The following is a 20710-nucleotide window of genomic DNA, read 5'->3' as shown; positions in this document are numbered from 1 at the left end:
CAGAACAGCAGCGCTTTCAGGTCAGTCTTGAGGGTAGTGCCAAATCGTCGACTGGAGCAGCAGGCCTGGTCTTAACCATGACTCTTGATAAGTTAGGTCCTCATAGAGGCCAGAGGAGGACAGCTGACTGCTGTGTCCTGGTCTGGATCCTCCTCTCTCCATCTTTACAAGACTAATGATTCAAAATGTTCTCAGCTGCCACCCTGATATTTGTTTTCATCCTTGGCCTTCCAGTCTGAGCATATTTCCTATTGTGCTAATATAAAAGGTGGTTAATTTTTTTATGCCTAGGAGAAGGCAATGACACCCCACTCCAGTGCTCTTGCCTGGAAAATCCCATGGACAGAGGAGCCTGGTGGGCTGCAGTCCATGGGGTTGCAAAGAGTTGGACACGACTGAGCAACTTCACTTTCACTTTTCACTTTCACGCACTAGAAAAGGAAATGGCAACCCACTCCAGTGTTCTTGCCTGGAGAATCCCAGGAACGGTGGAGCCTGGTGGGCTGCCGTCTATGGGGTCGCACAGAGTTGGACACGACTAAAGCGACTTAGCAGCAGCAGCAGCAGCACTTTGCTAAGTATTTTTATTGTCATTATCTCAGTTGATCCTCACAACAGCCCAGTTAAGGGTCTTCTTTTCATACATGGAAAAGAAACCCCTGAAGTCTGCAGAGTTGAAGAGACTTGCTCCAGACCACATGGTTTAGCGGAATGACCCAGCGCACCAGTATACAGTGGTGTTGACACTAGATTTTGTGTCATCCACACTCCCTGAGAGGCCTTCTGTTTCAAATGGTGTAAAATAAAATCCTGTGTGTGTGCGGTGTTTTTTGTTGGGGGGGGGGTGAAATTCACCTAAAATTAACCATTTCAGAGAACAGTTCAGCAGCATGTAGTACATTCAGCAGTATTGAGCAACCATTGCGTCTACCAGTTCCAGAACTTTTTCATCACCCTGAAGGAAAACCTGTACCCATTAAGCAATCACTTCCATCCCCCAGCCCCTGACAGACATCAGTTTTCACTGTCTCTATGAATTTACTTCTTCTGAATGTTTTATACAAATGTGATCTTTTTGTCTGGTTTCTTTCCCTCAACAATGTTCTCAAGGTTCATCCACATTGCAGCATTGTTTGATTCTTTTTTATGCCTAAATTCTATTCCATTGTATGGATTTGCCACCTTTTCCTTAAACATTTATCTGTTGATGGACATTTGAGCTGTTTCTGCATTTTGGTAGAAATACTGAATAATGCTGCCGTGAACATGCATGTACGTGTTTTTAATCTATGTCAAAGCATTTAATGCTCCTAGGTATTTACCCAAGAAACCAAACCTTATGTCCTTGGATAGATTTGTATAAGAATGCTTATAACAGCTTTGTTCATAATAGTTCAAATTGGAAGTATTTTGAATCTTTATTTGGGTCATTGATACGAAATCTGCCTAATTTCACTATACATGGATTTCATTTTTTTTTTTTTTTTTTTAGAGAAAGCGGATGGGGCAACCATGAACCTTAATTTCAAGATAAATTCTGGCTGCTGTATTGTTTTAGTCTGTTGGGGCTGCTGCAACAAAGTACCACAGACTGGCTTATGAACAACAGAAATGTATTTGTTATAGTTCTGGAGGCTGGAAGTACAAGATTAAGGCGCCAGCATGGTTCTGTTTTGATGAAGGTCCTCTTCCAGGTTCATCAGTTCAGTTCAGTTGCTCACTCGTGTCTGACTCTTTGTGACCCCATGAACTGTAGCATGCCAGGCCTCCCTAGCCATCACCAACTCCCGGAGTTTACTCAGACTCATGCCCATTGAGTCAGTGATGCCATCCAACCATCTCATCCTCTGTCATCCCCTTCTCCTCTTGCCCTCAATCCTTCCCAGCATCAGGGTCCTTTCAAATGACTCAGCTCTTCACATCAAGTGGCCAAAGTATTGGAGTTTCAGCTTCAACATCAGTCCTTCCAATGAACACCCAGGACTGATCTCCTTTAGGATGGACTGGTTAGATCTCCTTGCAGTCCAAGGGACTCTCAAGAGTTTTCTCTAACACCACAGTTCAAAAGCATCAATTCTTCAGTGCTCAGCTTTCTTCACAGTCCAACTCTCACATCCATACATGACCACTGGGAAAACCATAGCCTTGACTAGGCGGACCTTTGTTGTCAAAGTAGTGTCTCTGCTTTTTAATATGCTGTCTAGGTTGGTCATAACTTTCCTTCCACGGTGTAAGTGTCTTTTAATTTCATGGATGTAATCACCATCTGCAGTGATTTTGGAGTCCTCAAAAATAAGTCAGCCACTGTTTTCCCATCTATTTGCCATGAAGTGACGGGACTGGATGCCATGATCTTCGTTTTCTGAATGTTGAGCTTTAAGCCAACTTTTTCACTCTCCTCTTTCACTTTCGTCAAGAGGCTCTTTAGTTCTTCTTCACTTTCTGCCATAAATGAAGTGTCATCTGCATATCTGAGGGTTATCGATATTTCTCCCGGCAATCTTGATTCCAGCTTGTGTTTCTTCCAGTCCAGCGTTTCTCATGATGTACTCTGCATAGAAGTTAAATAAGCAGGGTGACAATATACAGCCTTGACGTACACCTTTTCCTATTTGGAAGCCATCAGTTGTTCCATGTCCAGTTCTAACTGTTGCTTCCTGACCTGCATATAGGTTTCTCAAGAGGCAGGTCAGATGGTCTGGTATTCCCATCTCTTTCAGAATTTTCCACACTTTATTGTGATCTATACAGTCAAAGGCTTTGGCATAGTCAATAAAGCAGAAATGGATGTTTTTCTGGAACTCTCTTGCTTTTTCCATGATCCATCAGTTGTTGCCAATTTGATCTCTGGTTCCTCTGCCTTTTCTAAAACCAGCTTGAACATCTGGAAGTTCATGGTTCACGTACTGTTGAAGCCTGGCTCAGAGAATTTTGAGCATTACTTTACTAGCATGTGAGATGAGTGCAATTGTGCAGTAGTTAGAGCATTCTTTGGCATTGCCTTTCTTTGGGATTGGAATGAAAACTGCCCTTTTCCAGTCCTGTGGCCACTGCTGAGTTTTCCAAATTTGCTGACATATTGAGTGTAGCACTTTCACAGCATCAGCTTTCAGGATTTAAAATAACTCAACTGGAATTCCATCACCTCCACTAGCTTTGTTTGTAGTGATGCTTTCTAAGGCCCACTTGACTTCACATTCCAGGATGTCTGGCTCTAGGTGAGTGATCACACCATCATGTTTATCAGGGTCATGAACATCTTTTTTGTATAGTTCTTCTGTGTATTCTTGCCACCTCTTCTTAATATCTTCTGCTTCTGTTAGGTCCCTACCATTTCTGTTCTTTATTGAGCCCATCTTTGCATGAAATGTTCCCTTGGTATCTCTAATTTTCTTGAAGAGATCTCTAGTCTTTCCCATTCTATTGTTTTCCTCTATTTCCTTGCATTGATCGCTGAGGAAGGCTTTCTGAAAAAAGTCTCTCCTTGGTATCCTTTGGAACTCTGCATTCAGATGGGTGTATCTTTCCTTTTCTGCTTTGCTTTTCGCCTCTCTTCTCCTCACAGCTGTTTGTAAGGCCTCCGCAGATGGCCATTTGCTCTTTTGCATTCCTTCTTCTTGGGGGTGGTCTTGATCCCTGTCTCCTGTACAGTGTCACAAACCTCAGTCCATAGTTCATCAGGTACTCTTTCTATCAGATCTAGTCCCTAAAATCTATTTCTCACCTCCACTGTATAAGCAAAAGGGATTTGATTTTGGTCATACCAGAATGGTCTAGTGTTTTTCCCCACTTTGTTCAATTTAAGTCTGAATTTGGCAGTAAAAGAGCTCATGATCTGAGCCACAGTCGGCTCCCGGTCTTGTTTTTGCTGACTGTATAGAGCTTCTCCATCTTTGGCTGCAAAGAATGTAATCAGTCTGATTTCGGTGTTGACCATCTGGTGAGGTCCATGTGTAGAGTCTTCTCTTGTGTTGTGGAGGAGGGTGTTGGCTATGACCAGTGCATTCTCTTGGCAAAACTCTATTAGCCTTTGCCCCCTTGCCCTGCTTCATTCCGTACTCCAAGGCCAAATTTGCCTGTTACTCCAGGTGTTTCTTGACTTCCTACTTTTGCATTCCAGTCCCCTATAATGTAAAAGACATCTTTTTTGGGTGTTAGTTCTAAAAAGTCTTGTAGGCCTTCATAGAAGCATTCAATTTCAGCTTCTTCAGCGTTCCTGGTCGGGGCATAGACTCCTGGTTCATAGTGGAAGCTTTTCCCTTGTGTCCTCACATGGTGGAAGAGACAAGGGAGCTGCCTGGGGTGCACTAATTCCATTCATGAGGGCCTGAAGACCTGATCACATACCAAGAGCCCCCATCTCCTGATCCTGTCACTTTTTGGTGTTAGGGTTTCAGCGTAATTTTGGGGAGATACAAACACAAATATAAACATAGCCTGTATTAATACAGGGGGACAAAGTTGGAAACAGATGGGTTAGCAGTGGCTTGGCTCAAGATGGTATCACTGGAGCTGCTAAGTGTTTAGATTCTGTATCTATTTTGAAGGTAGAGCTAATTGGGTGTACTGATGGATACAGTGGTGGATATGAGGGAAAAAATGTTGTCGGGGTGATGCTAAGGTTTTGGATGAGGTAAAGTTGCTATATACTGAGCTGAGAAAGACTCTGAGGAGCAGGCTTAAAGGGAAATCAGAAATATGGTTTGGGACTTGCAGAGGTACCTGCTTGACACTTAAGAGATGCTGTTGAGTAGGTAGTTACAATCTAGGAGATAGCAGCAGTTTAGGGCTCTGATCCAGGCTTGAATGTAAAATTTGGAGTTGTCAGCACAATTTGGTGGTTTAAATCCTGAGAGTGAGTGACTTTCCCAAGGGAATGTAGACAGGAAGGCCTGAACCCTGGGTCACCTCTAACTTTTAGGGTTATGTCATGTATGGATGTGAGAGTTGGACCATAAAGAAGGCTCAGTGCTGAAGAATTGGTGCTTTCAAATTGTGGTGCTGGATAAGACTCTTTGAGAGTCTCTTGGACAGTAAGGGGATCAAACCAGTCAATCCTAAAGGAAATAACGCTGAATATTCATTGGAAGGACTGAGCTGAAGCTGAGGCTCCAATACTTCGGTCACCTGATGCAAAGAGGTGACTCATTGGAAAAGACCCTGATGCTGGGAAAGATTGAGGGCAGGAGGAGAAGGGGTGTGATAGAGAATGAGACGGCTTGGTGTCATCACTGATTCAATGGACATGAGTTTGAGCAAATTCTGGGAGATAGCCTGGAGTCCTGCAGTCCATGGGTTCCCAAAGAGTTGGACACAACTGAGCGACTGAACTGAACTGGGCAAGAAGAATCCGGCAATGAGTAGTGAGAAGGCCTGACCAGTAGGGTGAAAGGAAAACAGGAATACTCTGGTGTCTTCAAAGTCAAGTGCGGGAAGTGTTCATGGAAAACGATTCACCGTCTTGGTTAAGTAATATGAAGACCAAGAATCGGCTGTTAAACTTAGTCATGTAAGGGTTACTGAGGGCTGACTGGGAGACTGGGAGCTGACTGTGGCTCAGATCATGAGCTCCTTATTGCCAAATTCAGACTTAAAAAGAAGAAAGTAGGGAAAACCACTAGACCATTCCAGTATGACCTACATCAAATCCCTTACAGTTTATACAGTGGAAGTGACAAATAGATTAAAGGGATTTTATCTGATAGACAGAGTGTCTGAAGAACTATGGAAGGAGGTTTGTGACATTGTACAGGAGGCAGCGATCAAGACTATCACCAAGAAAAAGAAACGCAAAACAGGCAAAATGGTTGTCTGAGGAGGCCTTACAAATAGCTAAGAAAAGAAGAGAAGGGAAAAGCAAAGGAGGAAAGGAAAGATACACCTATTTGAATACAGAGTTCAAAGAATAGCAAGGAGAGATTTTTTTTAAGAAAGCCTTCGTCAGCAATCAATGCAAAGAAATAGAGGAAAACAATAGAATGGGAAAGACTAGAGATCTCTTCAAGAAAATTAGAGATACCAAGGGAACATTGCATGAAAATAATGCCAAAATAAAGGACAGGAATAGTATGGACCTAACAGAAGCAGAAGATATTAAGAAGAGGTGGCAAGAATACACAGAAGAACTATACAAAAAAGACCTTCATGACCCAGATAACCATGATGGTGTGATCATTCACCTAGAACCAGACATCCTAGAATGCAAAGTCAAGTGGTCCTTAGGAAGCATCACTAGAAACAAAGCTAGTGGAGGTGATGGAATACCAGTTGAGTTATTTCAGATCCTGAAAGCTGGTGCTGTGAAAGTGCCACACTCAATAATATGTCAGCAAATTTGGAAAACTCAGCAGTGGCCACAGGACTGGAAAAGTTAGTCTTCATCTCAATCCCAAAGAACGTTCAAACTACGTCACAATTGCACTCATCACACATGCTAGCAAAGTAATGCTCGAAATTCTCGAAGCCAGGCTTCAGCAGTACATGAACCAAGAAATTCCAGATGTTCAAGGTGGATTTAGAAAAGACAGTGAGCCAGAGATCAAATTGCCAACATCCGCTGGATCAGTGAAAAGGCAAGAGAATTCCAGAAAAGCATCTACTTATGTTTTATTGATTACGCAAAAGCCATTGACTGTGTGGATCGCAACAAACTGGAAGATTTCTTCAAGAGATGGAAGAATGACCTGACGTGCCTCCTGAGAAATATGTATGCAGGTCAAGAAGCAACAGTTAGGAGCAGACATGGAACAACAAACTGGTTCCAAATAGGAAAAGGAGTACGTCAAGGCTGTATATTGTCACCCTGCTTATTTAACTTCTATGCAGAGTACATCCGGCGAAATGCTGGGCTGGATGAAGCACAAACTGGAATCAAGACTGCAGGGAGAAATATCAGTAACCTCAGGTATGCAGATGCTACTACCCTTATGGCAAAGAGCGAAGAGGAACTTAAGAGCCTTTGATGAAAGTGAAAGAGGAGAGTGAAAAAGTTGGCTTAAAACTCAACATTCAGAAAACTAAGATCACGGCTTACTGGTCCCATCACTTCAAGGCAAATAGATGGGGAAACAATGGAAACCGTGGCAGACTTTATTTTCTTGGGCTCCAAAACCACTGCAGATGGTGATTGCAGCCATGAAATTAAAAGACGCTTGCTCCTTGGAAGAAAAGTTATGATGAACCTAGACAGCATATTAAAAAGCAGAGACATTACTTTGCCAACAAAGTTTACTCAGGTAGTCATGTATGGATATGAGAGTTGGACTATAAAGAAAGCTGAACGCTGAAGAATTGATGGTTTTGAACTGTGGTGTTGGAGAAGACTCTTGAGAGTCCCTTGGACTGTGAGGAGATGAAACCAGTCAATCCTAAAGGAAATCAGTCCTGAATATTCATTGGAAGGACTGATGTTGAAGCTGAAACTCCAGTACTTTGGCCACCTGATGCGAAGAACTGTCATTGAAAGAGACCCTGATGCTTGAAAAGATTGAAGGCAGGAGGAGAAGAGGGCGACAGAGGATGAGATGGCTGGATGGCGTCACCTACTTGATGGGCATGAGTTTGGGGAAACTCTGGGAGTTGGTGATGGACAGGGAGGCCTAGCGTGCTGCAGTCCATGGGGTCTCAAAGAGTTGGACACAACTGAGCAAGTAAGCTGAACTGAACTGAAGGATTACTGATGGCCTTGATGAGACGTTTCTGTGGTATGTTGTGGGTGAGCAACTGGTGTGTGGGCTAAGGAGAGTGAGAGTCGTTCAGTCGTGTCCGACTCTTTGTGACCCTATGCACTATCCATACAGTCCATGGAATTCTCCAGGCCAGAATACTGGAGTGGGTTGCCATTCCCTTCTCCAGGGGATCTTCCCAACCCAGGGATCAAGCGCAGGTCTCACACATTGCAGGCGGATTCTTTACCAGCTGAGCCACAAGGGAAGCCCAGGAGAAGATGGGAGAAAGATGACTGAGTAGGTATGTGTAATGGGGGAAATTCCAGGCTTTTTGTCTGCTCATAAACACGCTCCACAGAGAGAAAAGGTGATGAACCATGAGTGGAGGGGAGCTAGAGCTAGAGCTGCAGCCTTGAGTTTTTTTAAAAGAAGGAAAAAGTCAAAGACTGCAATGAGGAAATGCCAGTTAATCCAGACCAGTGGAGGGAGAGGAACATATGTGGGTAAGCTGCAAGTCAGTGGGTACAGGATGAGGTGAGATCCCATGCATCTGTTGGTTTTTGTTTGCTGAGCGAAACAGGAAGTAACGGTTATCAGCTTAAAGTGAGGACTGGGGAAGAAAGGTCTTCAGGGTTACAGAGGGTGAGAGTGTGAAATAATTATCTGGGAAAGTGGAAAATCAGTGGATTGAGGAAATGCAGTTTGATGAGGGGGTGGCTGAAAGCGGCTCCTTGAAGTTAGTGGTGGAGATTTTTCTCCTGCCGTGTTACACTGCTCTTGGGCTGGCATGAAGTAGGCAGAAAGCTGGATATGAATGTTGGGGTTTTGCTGGTTGTGGTGCCATGAGAAGAGAGGGAGGAGGCACAAGAATGTATCCATAGGGAGTGGTGGGCTGTGAGACTGGGATGTGAGGGTCAGGACAGGGGAGGAATAACAAAAAGTGGTAGGATCAGTGAGTTGAAGGATCCGCTATGGTTGAGGAATTGTTGGAGCGGGCATCTCCAGGAGGTAAGCAATAGTCAGGATGACTGCTCTGGAAGATGAGGTGGTGGGTGAATAGGACTTAAAATTGAGATGGTTGAAAGGTTGCAGTTGTTTGGTAATTAGAGTATGATTAATAAACCCAGTAGTTTGTTTCCATCCTTTGCGTATATCCTATTTTTAATAGGACAAATTCAATAAAACATTTAGATCTGTCTTACGTATTAACTTCATTCTGGCTAATCGGTCCCATATTAATCGGTACAGGGTTAAGGGTTTAATGATTGCTTAACTGATATTTTCTTCTTTCCCCCATTGGTAAATCAGACATCACTCATCTTGTGTAAAAACTGAAATAGAAAACTGAAGTCTGATTTTAGTATAAACTATGCATGGAAATATCCATGTCCTTCTTAGTTAATTGTATTGAAGTTTCCAGATAAATTGAACTTTTTCACCAAATTTGAAATGGATAACATAGAATCAGTGGTAAGACTATAGTATATATGCAGTAACTCTGTGTAGGCCGAATCATGATCCTCCAGTGATGTCACATCCTAAGCCCCAGAAGCTATAAGTATGTTAAGTCACAATGCAGAAGGGACTTTGTGGATGTGATTAAGTTAAGGATTTGGAGATGGTGTGATTATCCTGGATTATCTAGGGTGGGGTATATAATCTCAGGGGGCCTGACAAGTGAAGGGAGGGGGCAGGAGGGTCAGAGTCAGAGGGATCTGAAGATCTGCGCTGCTGCTGATGCCTACCTTGAAGATGGAGGAAGGGACCCTGAGCCAACGCATGTGATGCGGTCTCCAGAAGCTCCCCCAGAGCCTACAGGAGCAGGAGTTGGCCTTGAGCTGTATCAGCATGACTACCGAGTCTGTAGGGCAGACTAACCTGCAGGCCAGCCGAACTTGATCATAGCCTGGTGGGGTATATTGTGTCTAGGTAAAAAGTGGCACTGTCAGGAACGGAGTTGGTTAGTCAAGTAATACAGGCAGGTTTTTATAGTGTTAATTCGAATACCAGAGCACCCTCATTTAGTACTCAATTTTCAGTTCAGTTCAGTTCAGTCACTCAATCGTGTCCGACTTTTTGTGACCCCATGAACCGCAGCACGCCAGGCCTCCCTGTTCATCACCAACTCCTGGAGTCCAAACCCATGTCCATTGATTCAGTGATGCCATTGTCCCCGTCTCCTCCTGCCCTCAATCTTTCCCAGCATCAGGGTCTTTTCCAATGAGTCAACTCTTCGCATCAGGTGGCCAAAGTATTGGAGTTTCAGCTTTAGCATCAGTCCTTCCAGTGAATACCTAGGACTGGTCTCCTGTAGGATGGACTGGTTGGATCTCCTTGCAGTCCAAGGGACTCTCAAGAGTCTTCTCCAACACCACCGTTCAAAAGCATCAACTCTTCTGCACTCAGCTTTGTTTATAGTCCAACTCTCACATCCATACATGACCACTGGAAAAACCATAGCCTTGACTAGACAGACCTTTGTTGGTAAAGTGATGTCTCTGCTTTTTAATATGCTGTCCAGATTGGTCATAACTTTCCTTCCAAGGGGTAAGCATCTTTTAATTTCATGGGTGCAGTCACCCATCTGCAGTGATTTTGGAGCCCAGAAAAATAAAATCTAACACTGTTTCCACTGTTTCCCCATCTATTTGCCATGAAGTGATGGGACCAGATGCCATGATCTTTGTTTTCTGAATGTTGAGCTTTAAGCCAACTTTTTCACTCTCCTCTTTCACTTTCATCAAATGGCTTTTTAGTTCCTCTTCACTTTCTGCCATAAGGGTGGTGTCATCTGCATATCTGAGGTTGTTGATATTTCTCCCAGCAGTCTTGATTCCAGCTTGTGCTTCCTTCAGCACAACATTTCTCATGATGTACTCTGCATAGAAGTTAAATAAGCAGGGTGACAATGTACAACCTTGACGTACTCCTTTTCCTATTTGGAACCTGTCAGTTGTTCCATGTCCAGTTCAAACTTTTGCTTCCTGACATGCCTACAGATTTCTTAAGGAGCAGGTCAGGTGGTCTGGTATTCCCATCTCTTTCAGAATTTTCCACAGTTTATTGTGATCCACACAGTCAAAGGCTTTGGCATAGTCAATAAAGCAGAAATAGATGTTTTTCTGGAACTCTCTTGCTTTTTCAATGATGCAGTGGATGTTGGCAATTTGATCTCTGGTTCCTCTGCCTTTTCTATAACCAGCTTGAACATCTGGAAGTTCACAGTTCACGTATTGCTGAAGCCTGGCTTGGAGAATTTTAAGCATTACTTTACTAGTGTGTGAGATGAGTGCAATTGTGCAGTAGTTTGAGCATTCTTTGGCATTGCCTTTCTTTGGGATTGGGATGAAAACTCAATTTTACTAGAGTAATAATCCTGTGGTAGAGAATGATAACAGAGACTGTTTACCCTGACGTTTTAAAATATGTTAGATAATGGATTCTTTTGCTTAGATTTCTGTGCTCCCTGAACAAATGCCTGGTTATAATTTAGCTTCCTGTGTGCATCTCTACATGGAAAGAGTTCAGTGAACAAATGATTCAGTTATCTGATTCCCTTTGATTATATATTGGTTTCCAGTATGGTTTGCTTATGGACATGGGTGTATGAGGACCCACTGACCAGAAGGCTCTCATTTCTCTTGATTCTGTTGGCTGTTGTAACTCTTCACTGCTGAACTGGTATTTTGCTCTTAGTTACGGCCATTGAAATCAGTCCATCCCTGGGAGATGACTCTACTGGATACCTTTAACTGATTATTTTTGCAGACCCTCAGAGGATTAGTTCTGAATCTTGGAATTCAGCTAGGTAATACAACCCCAGAAGGCTTGTGGAACATAAAATGTTTTCTCCAGGTATCATAGCCCTGCTTCTGCAAAGCTGAGAAGCAAACATGAATGAGCTTTGCTGAACTGAATTTCTGTAATTGAAAACCAGGAAAGAGGCAAGTATATCAGTTTTCAGAATCAAGATAATTTCAACATCTGGATAGTTTGGAAAAATAGGCCAAAAGTCAGGTGAGATATAGCATAACCAAGTGTAGAGTTTTGTACTGTATCATTTTAAAAAAATGTGAAGTGTTAGTTATCAGAAGATAAAATTTATTGGAAGTCCGAAGAGTACTCTGTAATGACCTAGAGGGGTGGGATGGAGGGGTAGGAGGGAGGTCAAGGGGGAGGGGATATTTGTATTCACATGGCTGATTTAGGTTGTTGTTTAGCAGAAACTAACACAACATTGTAAAGCAATTATACTCCAATTAAAAAAAAAAAGGCCTGAGAAGAGCTAAGATATCTACAGCTTATGTTTGATGAATATATTACTTTCTAAAATGACTCTTAAATATCTTTCTAGATTTGTTCTAATAGTTCTAGTGGAATGTAGTCAGAACCCTTAAATGTTTAACCTACCAAAATAAGGTGAAAATACTCGATGCTTATTTTCATTTACTAGAATATAAGTATGTTAATTTGCTGCTAAAATCGATACACATGGTGGACATTGATGTTTTGCATTTGCTAAAACTATGAACAATGGAAAGAATAGCAGTATTCTGCAAAGTTTCAAACAGCCCCATACACACATACAGGTAAAGGGTAGCATACATCCAATAACTTACAGGATATAATGGCCAGTTAGTATGGGCTGTCATTGGCTTGTATTATTTTTAACAGAGTAATCTTTTTTTTTTTTCAATTAAATGTAGGGTTTACCTGGATGTCTATTATCTAATTTTAATAGTTTCAATATGGGAAAACTAGACCACTGCCACCCACAGCTACTGTGGTAAGCACAAATGAATTACAGCGTAATCTGAACCTTGTGTTCACATAGTGATGAGATTGTATCAGGGCATTTGTTCAAAGACATTTCTTGTTTGAGTTCGCATATGTTTCATCATTATAAGAGAAAATAGGAGAAATCCATAAGGCAGTTTGAGATATGCCTACTAATAGGGAATATTATTAAACATGCTTGCTTTCTTTTACTGTGATTAGCTTCGTTATCAGTCTGTTTTCCTCCATCCTGATTTGTCCACTGTGCCCATTTTGAATACCTACTATATAGAAAACATTAAGCTAAATACTGAGAGAAGTGGAAGATACAAAAATCAGTGACAGCTCATGCTCTTAAGCTCAGGGTAGAAGTCATTTCAGAACCTGAATTGTCAGTTGAAGAGAGGAGATGCTGCCTGTTAGGAGCACGCAGGGAGCCTGTAGGTGAGGCCTTAGGAGTACTTGGCAGTAAACTGTATTTGCTACCTGTGCAGTGGAGCCGTAAGCTCCCGGGGCACCGTGCTGATGTGTGTCCCCACGCTCTGGCACACACTCACTTTTCAGAAAAGAGTGGATGAGCAAATGTAGATCCCTCTACAAATGTGGCAGGATATCTGCCACAAAGAGGAAGAAGGACGTTCGCTAAACTCAGTGATGTCTTCAAGGAAATGGATTGTGGATTAGCTCTGGATCAGGAAATCTGAAAGTTTCTGTGGACAAAAGGAAAGGAACCATTGGAGAGAACACAGAAGATGTAAATGAAGGAGGGACTCATTCATGGAATAAAATTCCACAGGGACTGTGTGATAGGGGAAGAGTTAGCCTTAGAAAAGAGACCCCTGTGTACCCTTACACAGGAGAGAGAGAAGGGTTTGGAATTTATTATAATATATCAGTAAGGGCTCAGGTAAATTAATTAGCATTAATTAATATGCTGATAAGTCCCACAGCACTTTCAATTATCGTGGCCCAATAACTGAAGAAAAATGCAGGTTGAAAGTGTTCAAAATTGTGTACATGCCAGTGGTTACGCACCGTGGCTCCCAGTGAGAAATGGTGCATTGTAATCATCAGGTCCATTTGTCATAAACTTTAGAGGGTGAAGGGCTCCTGCAAGTGCCAACATCTGGTCGTGCCAGGGGAGGAGATAGTCCTCCTTGTCCTGCTGAGTAATTCAGAAGTTCTGTCTCTGCTTAGTGCTGACTTGGGATAAACGTGAAAAGGTTTGTAGAGTTAAGACCATTTTTAAATGGACAGACTTTTTTTCTTTGGAGCCTATTTTGTTCCTTTTTCCCTCCTTCCTGGGAGACTGATTTTCTTCAGCAGCGTTTTACTGGGAAGCCTGGCCAGTTTCACGTATTGTCTGTCTTAGTGGGTATGACATCAAATGGCAAGATTGTCATTTGAAGGAGCTGGGTTTGGCGACTACGATCGCTGGAGACATCTCTAGCAACAGCACGCTCATTGGACTGGCCCTGTCTCTAGGATAGAGGGTATGGTAAACAAGTGATGACTGACTTTGAGGCACATGCTGGGCTATTATTAGATAGCCCATTAGGCACTTAGACGTAAGCTCAAAACCTTGCAACCTGCCCCTGGTTTATAAGAGTGAGAGTGTGCTTTGCCTGCAGGTGCAGATTTAGGAGCATGAAGAAGCTAGTGGTGGCCAGCTTCAAGAAGCACAGTGCCCAGGGCCACTGATGACAGTTTATATCGGGGTGACCACTGAGTGCCCCATGGTCCTCAGACATCCTCATGTTCAGAGGATGGCTCGTGAGACATGACTCAAGGCTGTCGATTCTCTTCCATTTTGAGAAATCAATCCATAGTCTTGAAATGCCGAAATAGCAAAGCATCCTTGAAAAACATTTTAGTTATAAACAATAATTACATATATAACAAAAATTACATACAGTAGTTAATAAAGTAATAAGTAGAAAGCCTTCCCCCAATTCTTACATGTTTTGACAGTTTCTTGGATAGCTTTTCATAATTTTCATGTTTTTTACGTTACTCACACTCTTGCATGCTTTTTAAAAACTATTTTTTAAATGAATGATATTGTGTATCCATCTGTTTAGTGGTGTCATTTATGCACTTTCTGATACTGGTATCCCCTGCTTTTTGAAAATTCTCTTTATTCTACTTCATTTTAAAGAAAGCCCTACTTTAGTGCCTATTTTCTCTACCCAGAAGAATTCCAAGGAGGATTTTTGCTTTTATGAAAAAAAGCAAAAAGCCAAAATAGCCTTCAGTGTCTGTTTTCTAGCTGGCTGTTACAGAGGCAATGTGCACCCCAGTCAATGAAAATGGCCCCACTAAAGTCCTTCCCCAGGAACCACACTCAGCATCTCGGTATCTAGCTTCCATAGCTTTGAACTATGTGAGCATCTGTGCTTATCTCGATTTATTTTGTGCATCTGTTAGCAGGATGTGTCCTAAGTTAGTTGCTTCTTTGCTTTATTCCATTTTGGCGTATGAAAGGTTTTATAGGACTGCTGTTGTTTCAGATAGTTGGTGAAACCATGGGACACCTTTCCTCAGCTAGATGAAATGAAACATAATTTTTTTTAACCACTTCCTTTTGACAGACATTAGGATGATTTTCCAGATTTTTCTTTCATTATTGTAGGTTAATGTTAAAGCTGTAACATTGTCATTATAGTCTCCTTGTACAAATATTTTTGCTTACATGAAGGAAGAAATATAAAGAATCCTGGTCCTAGAAGTCAAATTTGTGGGTCAAAAACATGTAGGTTTCTACATTTTTATAGATATTGCATTGTTCCACCAACATTTAGTATCAGTTTACACTTCTCCTGGTGGTATAATTGAGCACCCCATCCCCCCAATTCTTGATCGTCATTGCTCATCTGTTAGTATGTTGTTTTAATTTACGTTTCTTAAGTTATGAGTGTTTGAAGATGTTTTCATGTTTATAGATCATTTTTATTTTTCAGTGAATTGTCTGTAGTCATTGCCCATTTTCCAATGAATTGTCTTTTTCTTAGCAATTTGTCAAGACTGTGCATATTAATATTTGATGCAAATATTAACCTTGGTTTATTGTTTGTTTTTGTTTATAATTGATTTTTTTGTTTGATTTGTCTTTTATAAAATCAATTGTGACTTCTTTTTGACTTCTGCAATTAAAAAAATCATAAAGTCCTTCCTGTATTTCAAAATTTATTAAATAATTTTTTTCTTCAAGTATTTTTATAGTCTCATGTTTTAACTTTATTGTGGTATACCTGGAATTTGTTTTGTAAAGGAGTGAAGGTAAGGATTTAGCCATAAGTTTTCCAAATGGCTAGCAGTTGTCTCAACATCATTTTTCGGAACATTTTCCCATCTTCTCATAGAATACTTGAATCTGAGATTTTCTGACTGATAGATACATGGCACTTATAGTAACATCTAGACTAAGGGACTGATTCTTCATGAGAATGTGTATTTCATTGGATACACTTAAACAGATGGGCGTTGTTTTTATAGAAATCTGATTCTGTGATTTGTTGAAATTTATAATTAACTTAATGGAACTCTTTGATTTTATTAAACAGGAGACCTCAATATAGGAGTCTTGAAGTGACAAATGGAGTTTTATGATTAGTATAATTTAAAACTGAGTATAAAATTACTTGCCTTAATTAGCTGTAAAACATGTCTTCTGAGTATTGAAATCTCATTGGTTCATCATTAAAGGCCTTGACCGAAGTGGGAGCAGTGGAAATTGTAGACTTTGAAAAATAGTGTCAGGTGTTTGTTGTTGCATTTTCTGGGTGGGATGAATCGGTTCAGGGAATATGATAGAGCTGTAATTTGTATGACAAAACATACTGTGACTGAAGCTGTGAACATAGTATGCATGAGGCTAAAAGTTACTCAAGGGAAAGAGTTGAGTTTTGAAGAGGCAGCTACTTTTTTATTTTTGCCAAAGAATGCTAGCAAATACGAGTTGAGAAGAACTGTGAGTTCTCTTTGTTGATGTAAGACATAAATTTGAGATTTTTAGGTAAGTGTTTAAGGCTCATAGAAAAAGTGTGCATCTATCGATTATTTATGTTTTCTCTGAAATTTATTGCCACGGGAAACAGGAATCTATGACATACGGGATAAAGGAGGCAGCACTGACTGCTCACAGATAAGACTGGCATGTGGCTTTCCGTGGTGAAAATTTTAATGCATCAAAATAAAAAGCTTACAGAATCATCTTATGAACATCCATGGGAAAATGATCTTCAAAGCTTACTGAATTTGTTTTTAGTATTTTCACTTGAGGCAAATCATACCCTAAATCTAGATATGACTCAAAACAGTTCTGTTCTTCTTTATTCTAAATATTTAAGTATAAATTACAGTTTATTAAAGGATGGTTCTGAGACCTAGAAACTTCAAGGTCAAACCATTTAACTTTGGAACAGTTGTCTAGATACTAAATTTAAAAAAATTAAGAAGATAAGCTAATTCGGATGTGTTTATGACCCCTGGTTTAAGACAAACATAAAGTTTAAATTGAACCATATGTATATATTTTGATATTTTTTGGTAAGGTACCATATTCATATACAGTTAAAGAATTTCATTGGTATAGATCAAGCAGAGAAATGCAAAACATTAAACAGTGTGTAGACTCTAGTGGTAATTCATGTATTTTACTTAGTAGATATTTATGAATGGCATAAAAATTTATAAGATGTTCATTTTTATTACACTATAGTTAAGGCCATCTCTTTTAGTGGAACTTTGGCTACAGAATTTCTGAGTTTTAAATTGTGGCTTCAGGTGAATGAAGTACCCTTATAGTAAGTGATTTTGAAAGCTTCTTGGCTCGTTTAACCTTACAAAATAGTCTGAAATGTTTACACTTGTTGAAACCACTGAGGCTGTAGGAATGAAAGAGAACTAATTTTCAGGATTAATGTAGGGTTTTGAAAACACAAGCTTCACACTAAAATAGAGACCAGGGCTTCCCTGGTGGTACAGTGGTTAAGAATCTGCCTTGCAGTGTAAGGGGCGCTGGTTTGATCCCCCGTCTGGGAAGATCGCACACGCTGTGAAGCACCGCAGCTACTGAGCCTGTGCGCCACACGTAAGGAAGCCCACGAGCTTGAGCCCATGCTCAGCGACAAGAGAAGCAACCGCAGTGAGATGCTCTCACACCACAATGAGAGCGTAGCCCCCTCTCGCCACAGCTAGAGAGAGCCCACCTGCAGCAGCAAAGACCAGCACAGCCAAAAAAGTCAAAATTAAAAAAATAAAAAGAGACCAGTTGGTGACTGACATTCACTTGCATCGTGAGCGCTGTGCTTCTCAGTGGGTTTTGTTTCCAGCCCTACCGTCTCATTCTGTTGTCCCTGATACATACTGCCTTCCTCCTCTCGTGGAAACAGAGCAGTCCTTATTTTCTGTCCTCTTCGCATTCTAACCCAGACCTAAAACAAAAAGTTAGGAAATAAAAGGCTAGGATCCCACTCACTGAGGTTTGGAGCCATCTCTCATCTTTAGGATTTGGCTTTCAGCGCTTAGGACATTCAGTGTTTGTTGAATGAGTGAGCACTTACTTTGATTGTAGAAACAGGTTAATTTTCGTCTACTTCACTGTTGGAATGAGGAGTTCTTACAATACACAAAAATGTGTTTCTTAGGGCCAGACCATTCTTCTGGTTTATTATTACACTTTTCTTTTCTTGCCTTGGCTTATGTGTATAAAGAAGAGCTTAGTTGCTGTCTAACATCATTAGCTTCATTAATGATATTGTTACATTTAACTCTGTGAGAAATAAACAAACATTTCATAATCTCAGGAGATGAATGAATAAAGTACTACTCTGGCTCTGTTGAACCACCTTGGAGTTAAATTGTCATTATTGTCATACCTAGCAGCTGGCAGGGTAAGAAGGGGACCCTCTCATTCTAAGGAAGGTTACGATACTCTGGATGGAAATGTGTACATATTCATTTTTCTGAGGTTAATAATGGCTTCTAATATTTTACATTTCAGTGTCATGTTAGAGATTTCATTTCATGACCTTTTGTTCATTCACATGTATTTTTGTTTTTAGCTCTAAACGAAAGACATGAGGCCTAAGACTGAAATGAGGTTGTTTTGAGGTCATCTGATTTCTGGCTAGACGGTGTGCGATCGCCTCGTCCTGAAACCACTGCAGACAGAATGGTAATGGCAAAGCCTGAGACAAAGAGAGGCCTTCATGTTTTTCTGTGTCTCCTCTCCTACCCCAATTCCTTTCTTTATAAGCTTAATTTTTTTTGTAAGTTGTGAACCAAAGATGTTGAACAACATGCTGGCACCCTAACGAAACTGGTCCAAGTGTTTAATACCAAAAAGAGTCATTATGTAAAACTACAGATCAATTAAACCTTTTAGAGTTGGTTAAACATACTTTTAAAAAACTGAGATCTTGCGAGCTGCTTAAGTAGCAGCAAAATGTTTATTGCAGGAAAGCACCTCAGACTGTTAGGTGTTTGCAGATTGAAATAATTTCCCCCCTTTGAAATCCAATGTAGTTTGCTCTCAAAAGGAACTGTGGACTGAACAAGTTTTTCAGACTAGATAGTAAAGATTCTTGCCACAGGTTTTTCTGTCATGAAGAATTTTGATGTTTTATGTATGTGTCTGTTCTTGGTTTTTTTAAATGTGAAGTGCCCATTAAGAGGGTTAGTTCCATGAGTTAACTCTGCTCTTATTATTGCATGTATCTTAGTTCAAAGTATATTTTATGATAGCAGCACTCTATTACAGTAAAACATTTTTAGGGGGGTGTAGAGGCTCTCTTTATTAAGTTTATCCCGATGGACCATGTCCTGTTAAATGTGTTGATATAGCAGACAATTCCTAGACCTGATCCTCCCAGACCCCCCCCAGAATGGAATCTCAGCAGATTCTTTGCTCAAATTCAGATCTTATACTTAGCTACTTTTTCAGAGTAAGTGGTTCTTTATGTTACTTCATTTCCTCTACTACATGTAATGCCATTAATAGCAAAAATAATATTATAAATTTACTTACATTTAGTCTAAATAAATTATACATCAGTTTGTTTAACTGATGAGATGCTGAGAAAATGAAATTGTCATTCTATTCCAGAGAGTAATACAGAGGGCAAATTCTAAACTACTGACAGCATTAAGAATTATTTTTTACAGTCATGTTTATTTTCATGTTTTCTTCTAGAGACTCAGTTATAGTATAGTTCTAAACAGCACCTAAGTTCCCTACAAACAGCATTGTCCTCCAGATAGTATCACAAATAGTATTTTATGGATAGTATTTTCTCAGATGTTGAGAATGACCTAAAATTTATAAAATACATTCTTCTATTTCATGTTATATGACCTTCTGTGATGATAAACTTATTTACATGTTACGTAAATCCAGGCATTGTTTTGGCTAATCCAGAGTGTAATAACTTAATATCTGTGAGCTCAATTTATACTTAAATAATTCAGCCTAGCCTTGTTCTAAAGAAAAGCAGTATACAATAGGTTGTTTCCTTGTTTTATTTTGTTTCCTAATTTGTTGTTTTCTTCTTCTTTTGGAAATGTGAACTCCGAACTTTCAATTTTCTATGGAATCATTAAATAGGCTGGTCTAAATAGCATGGTTTTTAAACCTGTAATTAAGAGAATTGTTCCTGTAGTTCATTTTCGTATGTTAGTGTTTTTATGAGAATTACTGGTTTAAAATAACCCTGTCTTATATGTTCCAAAACAAAATTGTTTTTCTTTTTCAAATAAATCCTGTATAGATGGACCCTTTTTGAGTTGACAAGAACTTTGAAGGTCATCTTTCTTATTTCACGTGCTAAAAGCTAGTAGTAGAAGTACAAAGACGTTAACCACTGTTAAGTGGCTAAAACATAGTTTCTCAAGGTGAGTCACGTAAGAAGGAGATAAGAAATCTCATTTATGCATCTGAATGTTTGTTACCTTAATGATAGCTTAAAAAAGAAGAAAGCCAAAACCAGTACCACTTTATATTTTCAAACTGTAAATATGAAGGTATTTTGACCCAGTAAATATTTACATAGGTAACATGTATGAGTATAGTTTAGTATTTATTTTGTTGTAAGTAAACAGCCTTGTTATTGAGGAGAACTTTGATGTTAGACTTTAAAAACTTATAACTGTAAATGGGGGAAAAAGCATTAACTTTAAAATGTCATTTTGAAAATTATAAAATACTGACCTTTTCTAAGACAATCTTTTCCTTTTGACATTGTTTAATTTTTTTTCCTTTTTGTTTT

General features: G+C 40.1%; 1 protein-coding gene across 5 annotated transcripts in view; it reads left to right on the top strand.

The window, feature by feature from the left end:
• Positions 1 to 20710, top strand: part of LOC108636534 (XK-related protein 6-like) — a 97808-nt gene that overhangs the window by 70644 nt on the left and 6454 nt on the right. For 3 of the 5 annotated variants that reach the window (XM_018051845.1, XM_018051846.1, XM_018051843.1), the window contains exon 2: positions 18509 to 18621. In XM_018051845.1, coding sequence (XP_017907334.1) covers positions 18509 to 18527 — 19 coding nt within the window. In that variant the 3' untranslated portion in view covers positions 18528 to 18621. Of the gene's footprint in view, positions 1 to 18508; positions 18622 to 20212; positions 20705 to 20710 lie in introns of those variants that run through there. The other 2 variants (XM_018051844.1, XM_018051847.1) reach the window with 2 other exon arrangements.

Source organism: Capra hircus, chromosome 8 (assembly GCF_001704415.2).
Source record: "Capra hircus breed San Clemente chromosome 8, ASM170441v1, whole genome shotgun sequence".
In the NCBI taxonomy this organism is placed as follows: domain Eukaryota; kingdom Metazoa; phylum Chordata; class Mammalia; order Artiodactyla; family Bovidae; genus Capra; species Capra hircus.
This window is presented reverse-complemented; position numbering and strand designations above follow the sequence as displayed.